A 15000-nucleotide genomic window follows, 5' to 3' on the forward strand; every position below is an offset into this window, starting at 1 on the left:
AAACATTCTCTAGGTACCATCAGTCCGGTCAGCCGCTACTACGACGAACCTTTCGGATGGGCTTGGTCTGGACCATCGGTCACCGCCTCTTTCTTTTCCGCACACCCTCCCGTGGCACGGACTCTTCCCCTTCAGCCTCACGTCAGCGTCTCGTCAGTCCCAAGTGGTACCAGAAATATGGAGGTGCCTGATGCTGATGAATCATACTCAGTAACTGATGTATCTATCGGAAGCATTTCAGGCCTTGATGACTCTTGATGTGTTTCTTCTTCCTCTGCCCACCTACAACGTCGACTAGAGGTATAGACGTGAGCAGTACTGACAGAGTGGATGCTTATCGCCGTGCAGCCGTCTTCGCGGTCCGCGTCCGTGGGCTGTCGTTAAAAGACCAACCTCTCCTCATCCGGATTTCCATGCTCCCAAGGCCCAAGATGAAGTGCAGTAGAGAGGCAATGGTATCTAGCTTCCTACAGCTGAGAGACAAGGAACGAGGGGGTGAAGATTGACTCCCATCTACAGACTAACGTCCTTTGCATGAATATCTAGACGTCCGCATAACTGTCGCTGACCACAACACACCTGACCAGCAGCCTCCAACATTACTGATACCAATCCTGTAGCCCAGCTTCTTCGGCCAAGTAGTGACTAAATGCACCTTGTTTCCAGACTTCTCGACCTTTAGAATCCATCGTGGTTCTCTACAAACACCTGTAATCGCCGCAAACGTTATCATCTCAGCTTCCATCATCATATGGTTGGTGCCTAAGATGCTCGAAATTGAATTGAAAAGCAGTTGGCAGGCAGAGTTCCAAGCAAGCTTATATTATCGTAGTAAGTCCTGTAGTGCTGCTACAAATAATCCCCTTGCCTATAGCATAGACCATACAGAAGGTCAGCGGAGGCTCGACTTCCCCTCAACTCTGATGGCCATTGCCTTCCTTGTCTTTTCTGCCTACAAATCTTTTCGAAGCCATGCAGACCAGACACAGATAGTGAGTGACTGATTGATGTCTCTTCCGGCCTTAGGGGCTTCTTCTCCACGTTGGTGCTCATTTGACCTCCCTGCACTAGACACTTTTTTTGACAGAAAACGTAAGATGGTCATGTCAAAGTCTTACATCGTTGGACTCTCGGCTGTTTTGAATCCCGGAACCGTTTTGAGGGCTGTTATGAGTAATATTCATGAGGTCGTCAGAAGCTTTGAACGAATTAAGTTCTGTCATCAACAATTATTGACCCCATTTTAGACAAAAAATGAATATGCCTTTTTGGAGCATGCTCAGATTGAAGTCACCCACCGACGACAAACATGTGCACTCCTCTCAAGACGATAGTTTGTTGCCTCTTAAACCTCGACCCAAGTCCAATCCAAATTGCGAGGACATACTCAAAGATGGAATCTGAACAAGCTATAGAGATGACAACAACACCTGCATTAGAACGTACAGTGCTTAACAAGTGAAGACAGTAAGTGTCCCTCGGCAAGAGCCGATATTAAACGAAGAGATGAGTAGTATGTAGGATTGGCTTGGTACCGTACCATCATTAGCAGGATTGTTGCTCCCGTACCATCATCATTTCCCCTTTTCTACGTAAAATCAGCAATTCACTACAAATATGCCCTTTTTGGGCTCCGATCTTCTGTTAGAACGATCATTTAAAACATTGACGACAGACAATGACTTTTACATAATGGTCTCAATTGAATAACCCGTCTAAAAAGTGACTGCAAATCATGGAACTAGAACAATGCGGACTGGAAAATTGAAGACTGTACTTAAATGTATATTGTTGTATGGGTTCTTGTGGGGAAGGATTGGCCAAGAAAAGATGCTAATTCAATAATATAGACAACGAAATCAGAACATAACGATTATGCGGATTAAAAACTACAGGGGGGTGTCAATGAAAACGGGAATTGGGTATCGAGGATGCAAATGAATGGATCTATTTCTTGACTTGCACCAGAAACCATGCCGGAATTACTGGACGTATCATGTGGTATGATTGATGAATCAGTGTGTGAGGGTGGTTGTACGCCTGCCGTTCAGTCAGCTGGTATGCTCCCCACTGTAGTCAATGGGGCAGAACTTACTCAATCACTGTCTGGTATATGAACTTGAATGACCAAAGATTGCCCTTTGTTCTTTTGATCTTGAGGATAAAAAGCCCGGGTAAATTCTTCATCTTGCACAACTCTACTGTAAATTTCACTTCGTCCCCGGCGTCCATTCTATTCAAAGCTTAGTTTATGTTCGCAACCACTGCAGATTATAAGTACCCACAATTCTTTGCCATATAATGGTTCAGGTTTGGATGCCATCGACGACTCAGGCAGCTCTAGATTTGGCGTGGATTGAGATGGTGGGTTGGGAACCTCATCACCAGTCCGAGTAAGTCGAGCAGGGTGAGCAGAGGATCGAGAACTTCCCCGACGGAGAAGACCCTTGATACCTGCGCTCGATCGGTTAGCCACAGCAGAGGGACTAGTAGGTCTAGGCAACCCTCGAGAGTCGGTCTAATGCCATTCGAGGTCAGCGGTCATTCACTGACGATAAAAAAGGCTCTTACCTTGCTGGCTGAAGCATTGTTCATAATCGAGAAAGGGCTCATACCCGACCCCGTACTAACGACGCTTCCCAAGCCGATCGAGGTGCCAGCGGCCTTCTTCTTTGCTCTCGTGCACCTCAATTTGAAATCACTCTCACGCTTCATCTCCACGCCCATACCGCGCAAGACCTGTATGACTTCCACAAAGACATCTTGCGGTGGCTTGGTGGAAAGCGCTGACTGATCAACCAGACCAGTGTGCACGCGAATTTTGGACTCGTCAAAAGTGAATGTTGAGGCTGATCGTGTACGGATAGTAGTGGGTGGAGACTGCTGTGTTGAAGAACCAATAGTAGGTGTGGTAGCAGCAGTCGGACGAGGAGGAGTTATCATTACAGAGGGTGTCGTAGCAGTAGCACCGATGGGTTGTGGCAAAACAGGGGATTTGGTCGGAGTTGTCTTTGCGGCATTCTCCTGATCAGCGGTTGAGTCAATTTTCTCTTCCGCCTTGTCAGTGTTTTCCTGAGAAACCGTTGACGCTTGAGCAGATTCCTGTGTTTTGCTCGCAGGTGAGGCAACTTCACCAATTCGTACAAATGACGACTGGGAATCCGACTTGATGACCGGCGATTTGGGCTCGGGTAATGTCTCTTTTACAAATGTTTTGCGGCGGAACCAGTCCATGACTTTGGAAGCCCTGCTAGAAGATCCCCGGTAGCTAGGATAATGACCCTGCTGTGCAGCAAATGCTTCCAATGCGACCGCCGAGGGAGAGCTTTGGCTCAGTGCAGAGGCATCTGTCCCAACGACAGGACCAATGGAGATTCCCTGGGGAGGTTCGGTAGCAGGGTTCTTGACTAAATGACCAGAAGAAGAGAGACCAGGAACGTTTACCGTTGTATCTTTCTGTTCGGATTGACTAGATGAAAAGAATCAGCCATGCTGGGAGTGAAAGACTGAAATGAGAACGTACGTGCTTAAGCCAATTTGAACTGTTTTCCTTCTCTTATCCCTCAGAGAGGCAGTGCCACCAGTAATGGAAGATAACCTGTTCTCACCATTGGTGTCCTTGTCCATAAGAGGGGTTCCAGGAGTGGCGACCGCAGCAGAAGATGCCTTGCTATCCTTGCGACTGTCTTAATGTTAGAGGACACTTGTCATATTGAAATTACACAACTGCACTCACCTATGGAAACCAAACTGCAAAGTTCGTCTTCTCGACTTTTTGACACTGTCGCTCTCTGATACCGCCTGGCTCTGGCCTCCATGTTGCTGTAATTGATGTTGCAGTGCAAGAGCACTGGAACTGGCACTAGGAGGGGCCATCTTTCCTTCACCGTGCACCGTTGTGTGAGCCTGCGAAGCATGACCCAGAAGTTTCGCCAGTCCGAATTTATCAAGCGACATGCCTTTCCGGTATCGATCCTTTTTCGGAAGTTTAGGGAGCCCAGTCGCAGTGAGCGAAGATTCTGGTCGGGAATCTGAAACAAAGCTGGGGCCCATTGGAGGGGGCATAGAACCATGTCTCTTCCGTTCGTTAACCAGAGAGGCCTTTGGAGTGGTAGCAACTGGGGGCGCCCGCATTTTTGCGCGAGGAGTGATATTGACAGGTTCCTGTTCAACAGATGTGGAAACCCGGGGAGTGGAGGGGGATGCCATTTCATCGATGGAAGCAGACCCATGCTCGACGAGAGCGGGCGACAACTTTTCCTGCGGTTCGAGGACCTGTGAAGAATCGTTTGCTGCTGTTGCGGTACCGGATTCTGCGGGAGGGGCAAGAGGAATCGTTATCGGGACGATAGGAGGTATATCCATTGACTTCTCTCCGGGCTGCTGCGAGATACCATCGTTTGCCGGTTTGGGCTGTTCGCTGTCTGAAGAGCCTGACTCCATCTCAATATCAGTCGATTCTTCCCGTTTCACGTCAAGAAGCGAAGATGCGACCATCCCGGTGTCAGCAGTGCTTGTCGTTTCCATTGATCCATCTGCACGTCCATGGTTGGCATCAAAGGCTTCCTTCGCTCTGTCATGCAACCCTTCCCCGGCATGTTCCACTTGAATGGTGTTACGGTTCTTGTGATCTCGCATTGGTGGCGCTGCTTCCACCGAAGGCTGCATCACAGTCATTGCCGCAGGGGGCAGAGCGTCGGTGGGGGATTGCACTGGGACGGAGGATGGCGTCTCAACAGTCATGGCAGTAGGGGTACTGACGGACGTCGTAAACGAAAGGCGAGGAGCCATGGACTCAGACCGTGGGCGCGGGGACTCAGTAGTAGGGGAACGAATCTCAGTCGGTTGAGAGAGGGCAGTTGGGGGCGTAGCCGATCGCATAGTGAGCGCTACGTCATCTACTGACTCAGAGTGCTTAGCAATGATTTCGGGAAGTGGGGTGGACCCGGGCATAGCACTATGTGGTCGGCGACGGATTTGATCAAGTGCAGCTGCATTGATAATCGTGCCTGGAGCACTGCTCTGGCTTCGCTGCACATGGGCCCTCTCCTTCGTCTGTAAGGATTCGCGAGCTTGTGTCTGAACTCTGCGACGCTCTTGCAGTTCCTTTCTGGCTTGTCTACTTTTCCTATACATGGCATCCTGGAAGGCTGCCTCGCATTCCTCGACAGACTTATTGAACATGTCATGATAGGATTTGAGCCATGGATGTTTGACAATAACAGGTATCTTGATTCGATGCTCGGGGTGAAGGATAAGCATATGTTGGAGTAGGTTCTTGCCCAGTGGCGATACGTGATCCGGATAATGCAGTTCGGTATTCATGATATAGCGATAAAGCTCAACAACATTTCCGGCATCGGGGTTGTCAGGATCGTCGTCATAAGGAAGATATCCAGCAAGCATGGCGTAAAGGATGACTCCGCAGGACCAGATGTCGACCGCGGAACCATGGTAAGGTGTGTCCAGCACGACAAGTTCTGGCGCGGCGTAGCACGGACTTCCGCAACTGGTAGACATGAGATCCCCTTTGGACAAGTCAAATTGGTTTGCAAACCCGAAATCCGTAATGATAAGATTCCTGTTCTTGTCGAGTAATAAATTTTCCAACTTCAAGTCACGGTGGATGACACCTTTCTTGTGCAGGTAGTCCACGCCGGATATTAGTTGAGCAAAAATCCTTTGACCTTCTTTGTCCTTCAGGTACTCGTTGGCAAGGATGTACTCAAAAAGCTCCCCGCCTGAACTATATCAGTATAATGTAAAGATGCGAAGAACAAGCCTACCTCCAGCAAACTCCAACACAATACCGATATATTTGTGCGTATCAAGAACATCGAACATACGCACGATGTTTGGGTGTTTCAATGTCTGAAGAACAAGTCAGCCAACATACGGCCGTAAGGGTATGATTTGCGAGATATCGGGCTCACCTTTAAAACGTTGATTTCTCTTTCGACTTTGCTTGCATGAGCCTCTTCTTGAAGATCACCTCGCCTGATTAACTTGATTGCAACTTCCACGCCGTAGTCCGCATGAACACCTAGCTTGACTTTGCCGAATTCGCCTTCTCCCAATGTCTGTAGCACTATATACGGGCCCAAGCCGACCATGGCTCGCCGCGGGTACTCTTGTTTGAATGCGTACACTGAAGGGTGCAAGACATATTCATCTGTCAGCTCCTCAGGCCGCGGCGCCGAGGGCGAATTCAAAGTGGCAGCAGGATTGTGTGAACGGCGGTTAGCAGTACGCGTCTGCTGTTGGGGAACAGGAGCTTGTACCGGAGCGTACGAATGCATAGATGGGTCGGGAAGCGAAGTGGGGATCATGGGCATTGTAACGGACGAAGGAGGCGGCCGTGGTCGGGCGGATTTTGATTGACGAACGTCCGGCATGGCGAATGCGTTGTTTTCCGCTGATTGGGATGGCCCCGCCTGTGTGCCGTGGGATGCACCAGTGTGTGGGTTATGACCCGGCACGTGCGGGTAAAAGTCAGCCGGTGGCTGCTGGTAGTACACTTGAGGCTGCGCCATCGAGGGAACAGTATTTTCGGCAGAAACTGAAGCGTGTGGATAAGGCGCGTACGAATAAGAATGATGGTGGGCGGCGGGTGCTCTTTGCTGATGCATAGACGCGTTAGATTAATGCGGGAGGGGGACCAAGTCACCAGAGCTAATGGGAAAGCAGTTGTTCAGCTTGGACCCTCCGGTGTTTGACAGTGCGGTATCTTGCAACAGAACAAGACAGCGATGACCGTTTGGGGTGAAGAAGAGCCTACCGAAGGTGGCATGAAAGGAAGGAGTAAGGATCGAATACGGGGAAGGGCTGTTGTGGAGACGATGCAAGACGAGGGCAGGACACTTGGTTGAAGCAGCAAACATCGACTTACAATGTGTTCCACGAGTCTCAACTAGCAATGACTTGAATGCACAGTGTCTGAAGAGCTTCTCGCACTTAGAGACACTGGTAAAAACGACGGTGGCGGCGTGTAAAAAGAGGAGGAGAGGGAGGAGAAGAGATGGAAAAGACAATGGAATGGGAAAGAGAAGGAGATGAGGTGGACGAGGATTGGTCAGACACGATGGCGGATGTTAGATGTTGGAAGAGGTCCGTGTGCAACAACTAACAACAAACGCCTAGTCGCCTGAAACTCTGCACCCATAATTCCCTGATTGAGTAACTTTCCGGGCGGTTGAACCCCGACGCGTCAGTAACGGAAACACGCGTTTGGTGGGTTATTCAATATGGGTGTGTGGTCGCTGATAGGAAAGTGCATACATAGAGTTGTGGCAAGCATAAACACGGAAAGTATCAATCAAAATTCACAATTCAGAAAGATAGACGGATCATCTTTGGGCCTTGACACTCAACCCTGGATCAATACTATCGTGACCTAATATGAACCACGGAGCTATGGTCCACTCCTGTGTATCTTCTGCGATGCGCCACGCACCGACGACGCGACAGACAACGATGCAATCACTCCTGCTCTGCTGAATGACGATCATACCCGCCCACGCCGATCACGGTGGTCTTCGGTATCCGCTGTGTACTGTACGATTGTACAAGACCTTGTTGTACAGTTATTGGAGTATTATATCGCAACAACTTAGCGAGAGGAGTACTCACTCGTAGTACAACACCGGAGGAGTGCTAATAATAGTAGTCTTAGTTCTTAGTAGAAAAGCAGAAATAATGAACTTCCTTGCATCATCACCCTATACTGGCCGTGGTTACCGAAACCATTGCGTCCGTCTGATGAGGGGAATCATTATCACATACCGATAGTAGTTTGCATCATGTGTAACAACAGCAGTTGTTATTATTATTAGTAGTCATCATCGTTCGATCGTATCTTTCGACTTCACACACCACTCAAAAAAGCAGAAAACACATTAGTCTGATGGAACTTGATGTACTTTTCTATCCTCTAACTAAATACACAGCTTAAAATCGAGTGAGTGGTGGCTTCACTACAACGCAAGCATAAACACAAGTATATGATGGACTTGAAATGGCATCAACTGAAATTCCGTGCCTTTTGCATCTGTTTCGTAATAAATGTGAAACGATCACTTTACTTATATGGAAGGAAAATTAAGTTCTACATCCAGGTTATTTTTTGTGATGACATCAGGACGTCACACCTAGGCGTACCCCGAAGCAGCCAGCAGCGACAACAGCTGGATTGTCGCCATGCAAATGATTGTCTTTGGCAAGGTCTTTGGTGGAGCTTCGTGAATTGAGTCTCAACTTCACAGTAGGCAGCATCCTGCTACTGCCTGATACACTCCGATAACCTCCTAATCTTATCAACGATTCTCCAGATGACAGAAGAAGGACTGCTGGAAACCCTCCCGATACCCTTCACCTCTGCTTCCTTCATCCAGGCGCTCATCACGCTCTCTGACAGCGAGGCTATTAGCTTGTGCTTCAAGCTGCTCATCTCTGGTAAAGTCGACGATGCTTCCTTAGCCAAAGATGTCATAGGACAAGGGCTCGAGAAGGGACTCGTGTACTTTGCGGATGTCCTTGCTTCACCAGAAGAAGTGACAGAAGAAGAACTTGAGAAAGTCGTTGGAGCTCGGGAGGAGACATTGCGGGCCTATTTGGGACTAGAAGAAATGCGACGCCGACTTGACACATGGGAGATCATTTCTCCTAAACAAGTAGCTGCTACTGAGGCCAAAGTGGAAGCGCTCGACGCTCTTATGATCGACAAAGACGAAAGACAGCCACTTCCTCAAGATGACACGGAACTTGGTGATCCCTGGGGAGAATACGGAGATCCCAAGGAAGAGGATTCGAAGGGGTCCACCCTTTTGGATGACCCTTGGTCGCAGGATTCATCTGTTCCCGCATCTGGCTCCACTTCTCAAGCTGTGATTACCCCGGCCGCACCTTCCACTACCGCATTCGAATCCGCCGATCCTCTTCCGATCACCATGTCCGATTTTCTCTCACAGCCAGTCCTAGTTTCGGCCTTAACTCTCGCGTCTACTTCATCTTTACAAGCTTTGAGGCTGCTCTGTCAACACAATCATGGGGAATTGTATCCCTATAGGTTTGATCTTTTGGAAGCCGTCCCTGGATGGGTTTCACCTAGTGATTTGGAAGCGGTTGAACTATTGCCCGCAGTGGACAGCGACGATAATGAAAGGTGGATACGCCCAGTAGTAGCATCCTCTATTGTGACCCATCAGGCATTTCCACAGATTATCAACGATGTGTATTTACCTCCGTCCATATCCACTGTTCCACCTACTATCCTCCTCCAACCTCGTCAGCATGCCGTTTCCCCTTCAGATCTCACAAAATGGTACACCACTCACGTTCTATCGCTGGATGAAGTGGGCATTCTCGATATACAACTCGCTTGGGTTCAGCACGGAGCGTCTTTGGGTGTGCCTTCGCTCGATTCCCTAGGCGAGGACCTCTCTCTTCTTTCTCGGTTAGTATATGACGCGAACCTTACTCAAGACCAACATGCAAAATGGACCCTTGGAAACTGGATGTTAGCAAAAGAATCAGACATTATAGCTGCATATCTTTCCAATTCAACCCCAGAAAGTATCGTTGACGATGTTAGACGCCTGGTTATGCCCTATCTCTATGTCCTCGAATCCCGTGCGGAAAGAGCAGGGATAGCCTCGTCCAATCTTGTTTCAGATTCTCTCAACTCCACAATACTTTCTCTTCCGCTCCGTTTGGCGTTACCACTGTTCGAAGCATCCAAGGCTACTCTTCCCCTCTCTGAAAGAGTGATACGCAACGATCTGGATGTGGCTCGATTGGCTCTTGCATGCTTGTATGGCAGCCAAGAAAGAGGCGGTGCCGTTTGGTCAACGATGTCATCTATCTTTGAGTGTCTTCCTGTCTGGGAACTGACTGGAGAAGACGCCGAGGACGAGGAGCTCACAAGTACGACTCTCGATTCCATCTCAAATTTCCTTCGTCCAACATCTGCTTCCACACCGCCACCTTCCAAGAGCGATATTCTTTTATTTTTCCATCCTTTACCCTTCGCCTCCCTTTCTCGGGCTCTTGATATTCTTGATGTCCAACTCGAAAGTGGAGAAATACTGGCCAGATGGGGTGTTGAAAAACGACTAGGGGAGCTCCTGGGGATGGCGGGGGATCAAAAAGCGCAAGTGGAGTTGGCGGAGAGATTAGCGAGACAAAGCGGAGCTTCAGTAGGGAAAAGCGGGGATGATCGTTGGCGCAAATTATGGAACGATATGGAGAGGCTGTCGAGCGGCGAGGGGCTTTTGAAGGGCGCCCTGGGGACATTAACTCTACAAACCAGAGGTAGGATATACTTTGATGGGATCCTACGTTCCGGCGGTAAGTTGCTAAAATTTGATTGGTAAGTTTGAAGCTGATGAGGTCTTTTAGATTTCGAAATCGCGAAGAAAATGCTCAAAATGCTCCAAGGCGATGGAGCAATTGATGATGCAGCGGTCGAAGAGGTTGTATTGAAGGTCTCAAAAGACTTTTATGTGTCTGCGGATAGCTGCAACATCTACACTGGAAACATGAAGCTCGCATATGACTCGTGAGTCGCTGCTTGTCTTTGACTATCGATTATTTCTTACCCTGATTTAGCTTATCTGTTGCTCCTTCAACGCCGGCTACTGTCGCTGAGAGGCAATATATCGAAGCTACGTCACGCCTATCGTCATTCTCCACTTTCACCTTGTCACCAAGTGAAATCAGGCGCAATGTCAATCCCATAAGCCTATTGTCAACAGTTTTATCTGACAGTTCAAGCGATGCCTATAGACTTCCTGATTTGATGCTTGATTTGGCGGAAAAGCTGGGATGTCGAAGTGAGACAGACCGCGGCCTCGTGTGGGGGATGGTGGGCCGCGCAGCAATCGCCAAGGAAGATTGGGCAATGGCAAGTAAAGCTGTAGAGAATATGGTGCAAATGGTCAAAAAGAGCCAGAGCAGTCAGACAGCTGTAAAACAGGAGCAACAAGGAAATCATGTTACCGAGCCTGGCAATGCGCTTCGTTCAGAGACTTGGGCTCTTGCGCACGCATTATCGTCTCAGTCAGAATTCTCCGATATCTCAGCCAAACTCAAGTTTGTTTCTTCTGCTATGGAACTTTGCCCTGCTTCGGAGCTACCTTCGATTATTGAAACCTTCCGGCAAATTGAAAAGGGGCGCATTAGGCTTGATGAGGCAGCCAGGAGACGAAGGATGAAGGGAATTGCCTCCCCCGAACTGCCATCAGAGCCTTCGATAGGTGTATCGAGCGTGGCAGCTGTGCAGGAGAGGGTCCTGGGATCGCGGACGGCTGCCAAGGCTGCTAAGCTAGCTTTAGACATTGGCGGCCGTCTGACTGCTCATCGTCAACTACCATCGCCCGCTCTACTCTCTTCAGCGACATTTAGTTCGCCATTCGCAGGGCAAGAGTTGTCAAGACCGTTATCCAGAAATTCAGCCGCAGGGAGTGAAGTTGGTTCAGATGGCGGTTACAAAGTGGGGGGGTCTTTATCTTCGGGGAGCGCTGGAGCACGAGATTTGTTTGAACATCTGGGGAGGGACGAAGCTGAGAGAGTTAGAAAAGGGGCCAGGAGAGCTTTGGTGAGGGGTGTGGGATGGTTATTGGGTGCCGATGAGAGCGAAATTGCTGGTGTGGAGCAATAGTACCATAGGTAAAACATCATGCATAGAAGAGCACACACTTTCTGCAAGCTACTCTGTTCTTTTCCTGTTGAGCGGTGTATGAGACTGCCTTTCCGCCAGCAACCGCTCCCCCGCATCAGGGGTAGGACCGTAGCCTTTCATGGCATAATCAGCACCTGAAAGCCATTGAACAAAATCTCTGACCCCTGCTGGTACCAGCCCGACGGCATCTCCACAGAGTCTAGCAAAATTGGAATAGAATGGTAGTCGAATGATTCGGCTCTCGTTATCATCTAAAGCAGATATGATGTGTTCGACAACAGCTCGAGGCTGAACCGGAGGGCAAAGAAAGTCGAAAAGCCGATTTGTAGGGAGCTTTACACGGTTGAATAGAGATGTAAGTGTATACGCTGGTAAGACAAGCGTGGTCCTGATACCAGGTGTCTGGTACCGGCTATCTAACTCAAATCGCAATGTTTGGTGTAAGCTGAGAACTGCAGCTTTACTTGCGCAATAATCAGCTACAGATGGCGGTCACTATCAGTAAAGACGTCAGGTCGGATGCTGGAGGATAACCTACTCATTTGAGCAGCACCAACGATGCCTAATATGCTAGACATGGTCACGATATGGCCTCTGCCTCGACGCAGCATGGCCGGGAGAAACGCTTTGAGGACCCAAAAGTGCGCAAGAGTATTGGATCCAAATGTGCTTAGTAGGCTCAATTCAGCGGGTGCGAACAAAACGTCATTCTTTTTTGGGCTTTACCTTGTTATATCCTCTTCAGTCAGATCTAGGAGTAGCTTGCCACTGACTATACCGGCATTATTTATTATTATTGTAGGATCACCAACCTGAGGAAATATTGAGTACCTTAGAGTGATGAGCCATAGTGGAGTGCACCCACTGCTTCTCGCACTCGAGCAGACACTCCCATTACTGCGTTATAGTCAGAGACGTCACACGCAAATACATGAATATGGCCTATCCTAACCATCAGCACTACCCATAGCGTTCACACAAGGTGATAAACTCACTGTGGGAGAATGGTTGCTTTGGTAAGTCTTTCGTGAGTATGGCGACAGCGACATTACGATTCGCAAGTGTTTGAGCCAATAGAGCACCGATGCCTGAGCCACCTAGCATAGCAAGTTATTATATTACTCTCGGGAAGTTTGAAGGGCGAACTGTATCTCACCTCCCGTGATGAGTACTACTTGATCTTCCCATTGTAGCTTGGGTGGAGCGTGAAACCATGGAGCTTGGTTGGCATATCGCCAATCGGCATAACATAATAGTCCTGCATTGGTAGTATGAGATTTTCGTCATAGAAGATGAATGGACTTACGAATGAAACAAATAACCGCTCCCCAGAAATAGGATACAATGAGTACTAAACGGCTTGAGACTGAATGGAGATGGAGAACTACTGGAATGGAGATGGCAAGATAAGGAGAGAAAATGGTTTTACGTAGGCAACATACAACTAAACAAAAGGGGGACGATAAGTATTGACGAGAGACCTGGGCATGCTGTATGCTAGGCTGGGCTAATAGACTCACCGATGTCAAGGGTGAGTGCCATGGCGATGGCGGTCGTGTAAGTGACCGTCTCTTCTCCCTTGTCTTCTCCACACGATTTCCACAGGAATTTTGTTGTTCGCGCTTAGGGGAATCCCATTCAGACGCGTCAATATTTTTGTGCACAGAAAGGCACAGGCCGCCGATTAACTAGATTTGTGCACAAGACATAATAGTCCATAGCGCCGTCAAAATACGCCCTTATAGCGTGCCTCTGCGGCTATGTATGAAATATTCGGTGAGGTTGCTTCTCTGTCACGATTCTGCAATTGTGCCATCATTCCATTATTAGAACATTTAGTATCAGTCAGGATGATAGTAGGGCATTCATTTGTAGTAGGAGCTAATAAAAGCTAATAGTCCGCCAGATCTTTGAGAATTAGAAAATGCTTCTGCCAAGGACGAGATTAACGGCATCGGTATTCTTCGTCGTCCCTGACGCGTTCACTAGCCGGTAATTTCGTTCACTCGCCTGTCCACGCCGCATTACTCGCAGATATTATAATCTCATCTGTCTACAACACCCCATCTCCGCATATCCCCCGGAAGACAAAATGGCTCTCAGCCCTCTACCGAGCTCTACTGAGCTTGTCTTCTATTCCCAAAAACGTAGACGGCGGCGCATCTGCTCGACCGCAACTGGCTGTCCTTCCACCCCCTACGCTACACGAGTAGCTTCCGATCCTTACAAGCGCGTCGGAATGCGCTTATCATCATTCTGTTGCATCCTAATCACGTTACTGTCTCATCTGCTGCTTGTAACGGCCGCACCGCCATGCGTACGTTTTGCGGACTACGATTCCATCAACCAGATGTTCATCGATGGCGGGCCGGGAACCAAAGTTCTACTTTGTCCTAATCGTCTTTACCGACTCTCTGGGCCCATCATTTTTACAGCAGCGGACCAGGAGATTGCAACCTATGGCTATCCCACTGGCTCTGAACGTGCGGTCCTCCGCGTGGAGAGCAGAAACACTGCGACGGCAATCCAGGGAGACTGTCGACGATGTGCGAGAGTCTCCATAAAAAATCTAGTGGTAGATGGAAACAGAAAGAAGCTGGGGCGTATGCGAGACTTTGAGCTTGCTACAGGCCTGGTTGTACTCGGTGGGAATGAAGGTCAGAGTATCCAGAATTCTTGGATCAAGAATCCTCGGGGTTTCACGGCTATCCACATCCGAGAAGGCGACAAACTTCAATGTACCGGTGCTAGAATAGAGAAGAACGAAATTGGCCCTGTGGGAGAAGAGTACGATCCGGAGAGGGATGGGGACGACCCAGAAATGTCTCCTCTTGGTCGACCTCTCGCAGACGGTATCTCCATCGCATGTCGAGATTCTTTCATTCGCGACAATACCTTTCGCGATAATACTGATGCGGCTATCGTCGTTTACTGCTCGCCAGGTACTCTCATTCACGCCAACCATATCTTCGCCCAATCTCTTTCTGCGATGGCTGGTATCTTGATGGTAGATTCAACGCCTTTTGACGGTGATTATACTGGCACTGTGGTCAAGTCCAATATCATCGATGCTGTTTCGCGTACTATTCGCGTAGGCATCGGAATCGGGGCTACTGTGTGGTCAGATGATACAGAAACAATACTTACAGGAGGCAGTGTCGTTGGAAATGGATTAAAGGGGAGATATATGGGATATGGAATTGCGGCAGCTGGACTGAAACAGTGGACGATCAAGGACAACTGGGATGAAGCCAAACACGAGGGAAGAAAGAGTGCGAGATGTTTCGATGAGCCCGTCAACCCAGACCCAATAGGGCTTCTTT

The 15000-nt window shown here is 48.8% G+C and overlaps 4 protein-coding genes across 4 annotated transcripts in view; 2 read left to right on the top strand and 2 right to left on the bottom strand.

The window, feature by feature from the left end:
- Positions 1–2015: 2015 nt before the first annotated feature.
- On the bottom strand, positions 2016–6629 carry CNBL2060 (hypothetical protein; the record flags this gene model as incomplete). Its single annotated transcript, XM_767245.1, has 8 exons — positions 2016–2040; positions 2096–2233; positions 2286–2518; positions 2572–3469; positions 3524–3682; positions 3737–5741; positions 5787–5871; positions 5934–6629. 8 exons carry the CDS (start codon positions 6627–6629, stop codon positions 2016–2018), a joined length of 4239 nt encoding a protein of 1412 aa, XP_772338.1.
- A 1698-nt stretch (positions 6630–8327) lies between these two features.
- On the top strand, positions 8328–11656 carry CNBL2070 (hypothetical protein; the record flags this gene model as incomplete). The annotated part of the gene is made up of 4 exons (XM_767246.1): positions 8328–10344; positions 10396–10555; positions 10606–10665; positions 10738–11656. The coding sequence occupies 4 exons, from the start codon at positions 8328–8330 to the stop codon at positions 11654–11656; spliced, it is 3156 nt and encodes a 1051-aa protein (XP_772339.1).
- Positions 11657–11704: 48 nt separating this feature from the next.
- Positions 11705–13219, bottom strand: CNBL2080 (hypothetical protein; the record flags this gene model as incomplete). The annotated part of the gene is made up of 8 exons (XM_767247.1): positions 11705–12156; positions 12216–12346; positions 12404–12489; positions 12543–12619; positions 12673–12774; positions 12834–12896; positions 12993–13121; positions 13198–13219. 8 exons carry the CDS (start codon positions 13217–13219, stop codon positions 11705–11707), a joined length of 1062 nt encoding a protein of 353 aa, XP_772340.1.
- A 550-nt stretch (positions 13220–13769) lies between these two features.
- Positions 13770–15000, top strand: part of CNBL2090 (hypothetical protein) — a gene marked incomplete at both ends in the record, with an annotated part of 2272 nt that continues 1041 nt past the window's right edge. The window contains one exon of the mRNA XM_767248.1: positions 13770–15000. This exon is cut by the window's right edge and continues 66 nt beyond it. Within this exon, the coding sequence (XP_772341.1) occupies positions 13770–15000 (1231 nt within the window).

This window comes from Cryptococcus neoformans, chromosome 12 (genome assembly GCF_000149385.1).
Source record: "Cryptococcus neoformans var. neoformans B-3501A chromosome 12, whole genome shotgun sequence".
Taxonomy (NCBI): Eukaryota; Fungi; Basidiomycota; class Tremellomycetes; order Tremellales; family Cryptococcaceae; genus Cryptococcus; species Cryptococcus deneoformans.